This window comes from Ptychodera flava, unplaced genomic scaffold (genome assembly GCF_041260155.1).
Source record: "Ptychodera flava strain L36383 unplaced genomic scaffold, AS_Pfla_20210202 Scaffold_50__1_contigs__length_938362_pilon, whole genome shotgun sequence".
Taxonomy (NCBI): Eukaryota; Metazoa; Hemichordata; class Enteropneusta; family Ptychoderidae; genus Ptychodera; species Ptychodera flava.
In genome coordinates, this window is record NW_027248372.1 from 620,639 (window position 1) to 627,201 (window position 6,563).

The 6,563-nt window shown below is 37.7% G+C and overlaps 1 protein-coding gene across 1 annotated transcript; it reads right to left on the bottom strand.

The window, feature by feature from the left end:
* Positions 1-1,976: 1,976 nt before the first annotated feature.
* Positions 1,977-6,346, bottom strand: LOC139128350 (sulfotransferase 1C4-like). Its single transcript, XM_070694143.1, has 6 exons — positions 6,126-6,346; positions 5,034-5,263; positions 4,826-4,934; positions 3,446-3,540; positions 2,737-2,902; positions 1,977-2,516 (listed from the first exon to the last, which is right to left on the bottom strand). Exons 1-6 carry the CDS (start codon positions 6,262-6,264, stop codon positions 2,404-2,406), a joined length of 852 nt encoding a protein of 283 aa, XP_070550244.1. The 5' UTR covers positions 6,265-6,346; the 3' UTR covers positions 1,977-2,403.
* Between the last annotated feature and the right edge of the window lie 217 nt (positions 6,347-6,563).

A 6,563-nucleotide genomic window follows, 5' to 3' on the forward strand; every position in this document is an offset into this window, starting at 1 on the left:
ATGCGACTTCAAGTATTTGAATGCTTATTCTCCAGTAACATTTAGTTAATCATAGCGTTCTGGACATAGCTCAGATAAATTCAGAAAAAAAATACAGAAACTTATCAATTCAGTTACTAACCCTCGAAAGTTCAAATCTACATCAGAGATGAACTGAGGTTTTCAAGCTTGTTTCCAGACAGCTATCTGTACACTCATATTCTTCAATTTCTGTACCAATAGCTTCTGTAATAACTCTTCGATTTCACGTTCATCCAACTTTTCACATCCTGAAAATAATGCAACAATAGATAATATGGCGACATGAGACTTCAAATGAAAGACAATTTGGCCTTATTAGGTTAAGGAAAAGGGGTGACTTTTGTATACAGTGCCTCTTTTCGTCAATGTTACAAAATATTGGCTTCTTCGTGTCATCAACTGATGAAAAGTAAAAGCAAAGCCAACTCTCATATGCTAAAAACAATATTCTTCGATGTTTAACTAAAGTTTTAAATTTACATGCGATTGTGGTTACTAAAAGACATGTGTTAGCTGTGATTACGCAGCGGTAATGTGGCATATCGATCGCGCTCGGTAATCGCTCCAGTGATGACCCTTGACCCGAGTGCGATCGATACCCCATGGCCCAAAACACTGCTGCGTATTCACAGCTACGTGTATGGTCCACCAGCCACTGAAAGAAATAAAGCTTTCTTCACGTAGTTAAGCTTTTTCAAAGTACAATACAATTAATTTCGAAGGATAATAATACAGATGCTTCAAAATCCAATACTTTTAATATTTTGGAGAGAAAACTTACCGTTTCTGGTCTTGCTTTCGCACGATCACGACTTCAGCGTGCGCTTACAAGCAAATGTCGCAACTTTCTTTTTGATGCATCATGGGATAAGAAAAGGCACCAAACTTGAACACCAAGTGTTAAGAAGTAGAACGCCTCTTGCACGCCGATGTTAAAATTAAAACGTTCATAGTGGTTTTTTGATTTTCTTTTCAAAATTTCAAAATTTCAACCCGTAATAAACGTGTAAAATTATTTTTTATACTTCCTTTTTTAGAAAAAACATGCTTTCAGCAATTGTAGACCGGAAATATTTTCCACTTATTGTGAAATTCGTTACACCGAAATCCGTATACGTATGTCGGACAGCGAGGCAGTAGTAAAGTTCATATAGCCATTGTAAAGTAAAAAACACAAAAGATTGTTAATTGTTTCACAGTATTGTAAAATTTCTGTGATACTGAGTTTTTGAACACTTGAAGGAGATAGTTGTTAACACTACGTGTTCAGGTTTAGAACATCATTGCTAATAATATGAACACTAGTGTTAACAATATGAACATTAGCCGTTCAAATTTGAACACCGACATGTACATTTTGAACGCGTAAAGACGCGTCTAGCGTCCGCTATTTTTACAGTGTAGAATCGTCTGAAACATTGTGTCTCCGAGGAAGACACTTTTGATTCGTATGCATGTTACAAGCATCAGGCTTTTGCAATTGTCCATTTTCATGCGTCAATTCGTGACTTTACATTATGACTATTTGGGTCCTGTCACCGTATTCAAAAAACAGTGCACAATTAAATATGGTAAAGTCTATCGACTAAAGGCAATATAGAGAAAAAACAATATTTATATATATATATATATATATATATATATATATATATATATATATATATTATATATATATATATATGAGGAGAGAGAGAGAGAGAGAGAGAGAGAGAGAGAGAGAGAGAGAGAGAGAGAGAGAGAGAGAGAGCGTAATGTAATGTTTGTACTGAAGGACAGCTATTGCAAATATTGTAGTGTGATTGTTTTGACTAGTTTCTAAATTTCGTGAAGTTTTGAAAAGTTGTTTTCATCATAATATTTACAACAGTGACCCTTCACCTAACTAAAGTTTGTTTAATGTGACACACACCAGAATATACACCCTCCAAGTGTAAGTGATTATTTTGTGACAATTTTAATTTTATAATGGGTTACATGTCAATGAAGCTTATTTCATGTTTTAAGTAAGGATTAATAATGATACTTTAATTTCAGACAATTTCTAATCATGTTATCAATAAGAAAAAAATGTTACCATGTTATTTGGAATGTTGTTAAGAGAAAGGCAAAATAACATTATCAGATGTCTTTGGTGGATGATATCTGCAGATGTCCAGGTTTTTTTTGTGTAAGTGTGCATCTTTTCCTTTCTGTGAATCATACACTGATGTTTTTTTTTTGGAATGTTTATTGATATAGCTGGGACTTTCAATATTTCGTTTGCAATTGCACATCTCGTAGATAGATAAATCACATTGCAAACATACGTAGAAACAATGCTATGTTCTGAAAACTGATGCATGCAAATGTGGCAGTTTTTTTTATCAATCGTTACTGGCATCATTAGGAGTAGAAGGAAAATTCAATCTTGATTTCTTGCATTCTCCTACTGAAAGCCTTTTCTATTGCTTCATTTTCAGCTTCAGTAAGGCGACTCTTCCAAATTCCGGGTTTACCTGCGAGAACAAGAAAGACACAAAGAACTGTCATTAATGGTAGACGTGAACAACGCTTATTATTCCGTAATTACTCTCAAGGTTTTGGATCTACAAAATTTATACAATTTATCTTTCTCTCAGTTGACTTCAAGACTTGCAACCAGAACTCTGATTATTATATAAGGTTAAGAAATATCTCTAGTTTAAGCAGAACAAGGATTGTTACGCCTGAGCTTACCTCTGCGTAATAGCCTAAGCCCGTCACCAAACGGTGCCTTAAAGTTTGCGTTCGGGTTCTCCTTCATGACATCGAAGGACGACCGACGAGTTATTTCATTCAGCGTAGCCTCATCAAGGGGTTTGTTCAAGAAGTCGGCGATTTTACGAACATGGCCTTTCAGATCCTAAGTAGACAGAGCGGAGAAAAAACAAAAGCCGTTCGAGTGAGATCAGATTTTAACGAGTTCAAGCTGCAGCGATGATTCATGCATGGTTTAAGGTAGTATGCGCCTCGAAAGTGAAAGACTTTTGAAAGTGACAGAATTACCTGACATAACCGATGTTTGAAATTCAAAATGGCCGCCATCCCTGTGTTAACACTGTTGGGAAAAATAACAAAAAACCTCGATTTTTGAAAAACTAAAAGAGTGAAAATGTATCTTACTCCAAGAGCTTTAAAATGAGCCCGCACAAGAGGTAATTCAGAAAAGAATTGCAAAAATTTGGAAGTCTGATATCTGTCCCCGAGGCGCATTCTACCCTTAAGTGTCGAAACGTAATATCCTGAAAGGCCTGCAATATCTGTTCAGGCCTGAGAAACAGATATCGCAGAGGACATCATGCTATTACCATGCTTTTCAAATTAGGATGGGAATATTCGTCTTAGCATGGGATGTTACCTCTCACGAGAAAAAAAATTGTTTTCCTCAAGTAGAAAGACATCTCACCCGTATCATATCTTCGTAAAAGACAAACAGCACGTTGTCGTCATTGCGGTGTTCCCACCAGTACTCGACATTTTCAAACCAGGATCCATAACAAACTAAACAGAGACGAATAAATAAAAAAATGCTTTAAGTGTACAACATCAGCAAATGTGTGCTTTCGTCTTCAGGTTACCGTATGGACACACAATCACTTTCACTCCTGAGCACACGCTAACCACGGTACTTCTGTTTACCGCAGTATTTGGCAATTATCCCCTGCACACCAAGTACTTTAAAAGTGATCCGGTGAAAGGTCGAATAAAATATGTTGATATTACCGATCAATTTATTCGAAGACACTGTTGTTGTAGTAGTTGAAACCACGCCTTTTCGTACTTGCTAAGGATCACGTGAATTGTTTCTTCTCGGTAAAACAAAGAGTGTTTGTTTCTAGTTACCCATGCAACCAAGTCTGTCAACGCCAAAACGTTTAAATTTTCACACCCGTAAAATCCAACCGTTTTGGGTGAAACGCTTTTATGGGCTCGAGAAATGCTCCCACAATCACATACAAGCATTAACAGGCCAGGATCATCGCTCGTAGTAGCCCCTGGACGCGATTTGTCAGTTTCTGTGGACATTTATCGTGCGCTTTTCCTAGATAATACCCCTTTTAAGCATGAACGTACGTCCATGTTTTAAGTGTGTTTATAAGTATTTCACGCTTCTGATGATGACAATGAGACAGGGCCTCTGTTTTACATAACATCGTGTTCTTGTGTTTAGGCATAGACCCTCGTTTTTCTCGGGGGTCTATTGTCTAGGAGAACCATTTCTGTTTTGTTTACGGTCCGCTATCCCACTTTTGAATGAAAGTAGAGTACAGCGCCCTCTCCTGTGCGATGTACAACTGCAAGTCATGTCTTACCTAGCGGTTGGACTGAAGTGTCAATAGGAAATTGAGAATTTTGCTGACAATAAAATGTTAAACTGCTTTCCAGAATGTAACAAAAAATTGCGCACCGAACACATGCAAATCATTGAAACTTATACACAAAGTTCAAGCAGCAGACCTCAGTTCCGCTAGGCATGTGATAGGAAAAATACATGCTTTCGTACTGTCGGATAGAGCGAAAACAAAATGGTAACACAACTGGAACTAATTTGGGATAATTGGAAAGTGAAGCAATGTCTTTTGAATCTGCAAGTGTAAGCTCATCTGCTTTTCTTGTCCGTTACACACTTGTTTTTATAAAAAATTGCAATATTGAGGCATTCAGCTATAGGGCAGCTAACATTTTTGAGAAATTTGAAAAAAATATGAAGATCCAATTATCCCAAATTAGTTCCAATCGTGTTTGGTATGAAAACAGTTTGCAAAGCATATTTTACTTCCCTTACCGTTTCCTTTCAGAAAATTATCAAAATATTCTTCCCATGACCAGGGATGAAGTTTAAATTCGTAGTATGATATCAACACATCTTTTGGATTCCGGGCCACGTACACCACCTATGAAAATATGAGACGTGGAGGCGATGTCTTGTCAGTGTATTGGTAGAAGTCATACTCAATATCAGTGAAACGACTACATACAGTTTCACATCTTACCTTTGGTTTAGCCGTGAATATCTCACAAGGCAGCAGTCGTTTTATGAGATGTGTCCTTATGTATCTCGGTGACCCCATAGTCTCCAGCAATTTCAATTCTGGAATGCAATTTTCTTCCGGGTTGACTAACTCAATGCATGGCACTCGCTTCAGTAATGGTACTTTGTCGATTGAGTCGATGTCGTCACTATTTCTTATCAGAGATAATATCTCCGCTGTCCATGTTGTACCTGAAATTGTAAGTACGGACTGCAGTTCGTATTGTGAGCGCATAGCACCGGCACGTACACAGATACGCACAAATGTATGTGATGTACCACATGTGCCAGACGGATGAATGAATGAATGAATGAATCAATCGATCAACCAACCAATCAACCAACCAATCAATCAATCAATCAATCAATCAATCAATCAATCAATCAATCAATCAATCAATCAATCAATCAATCAATCAATCAATCAATCAATCTATCTATCTATCTATCTATCTATCTATCTATCTTTCTATCTATCTTTCTATCTATCTATCTATCTATCTATCTGTCTATCTATCTGTCAATCTATCTGTCAATCTATCTATCTATCTATCTATCTATCTATCTATCTATCTATCTATCTATCTATCTATCTATCTATCTCCCGCTTCCATTCATATTGACATGCAACTCTTCATTATTTGTATTTTCGAATGTCAATTCATTATGTCAAAATACGAGAAACAACCTTTTACTTTTGTTTACTCTATTGTCAGTCCTTGCACACAGTTAGAACCACTTCAACGGTGTGACCACTGCTTGGGTTCAAATGGTGTCTGCTAAGGTCTTGCATGCTAACTGTATATTCAAACATTCCATGTTTTCCACCGGAAGCAAAACATTGCTACGCCTTTTAACTCAGGTTTCTAACCTTTGCCTGTATATGTGTCCGTTGTGAACGACACGCACTGTAATTTTCGCGAATGTGAATACATCAACTGCGGAACTGAATCCTGAATGTCTTTGCAAAATAGGTTTGGCACGACACCGCATAGACATATGAATCTTTACCACTGCCCTTTAAACACGAGCAGTCAATTTGAATGACCCTCACCTGACTTCGGATAAGTCGCTAAGAACACGTCATCCTCCCTGACTTGGAACTCCTTCACTGCTTCAAGTGACGGGACCGGGAATAACAAGTCGTAAAAGAGCACGCCCTCGTAATAGTGAAAGCCTTTTGGAGCTGCCATACCTGGCAAGTCTGAAAACTTCAACCAATTCTGCTCGAAGTCAGGTCACGACATTAAATGCTTTTAGTGGCGTGGGAGACAATGAATCATACAGCATGTGACTACTGGTGACTAGGTATTGTATACCTGTCAAACGGGTACAAAGTGCACACATCTTGCAGTATAGTCCGTACCTTCACGGGGCTCCAACAAGGCCTACACAATTAAGGGACGGTCAGTAATTTTGGCCTTGATTGAGCCAATTTCAGTGTTCCTTACCTTGGTCTTCTTTCAGTCATTGCCAGTTGGCCCAATAGGCA

Coding starts and splice junctions, on each gene's coding strand:
- LOC139128350 (XM_070694143.1), bottom strand. CDS start 6,264: ATGGCAGCTCCAAAAGGCTTTCACTATTACGAGGGCGTGCTCTTTTAC. Junction 3,541..4,825: donor TAATTTTCTGAAAGGAAACG/GTAAGGGAAGTA, acceptor GTCTCTGTTTAG/TTTGTTATGGATCCTGGTTT. Junction 2,903..3,445: donor TTTACGAAGATATGATACGG/GTGAGATGTCTT, acceptor CTGTCTACTTAG/GATCTGAAAGGCCATGTTCG.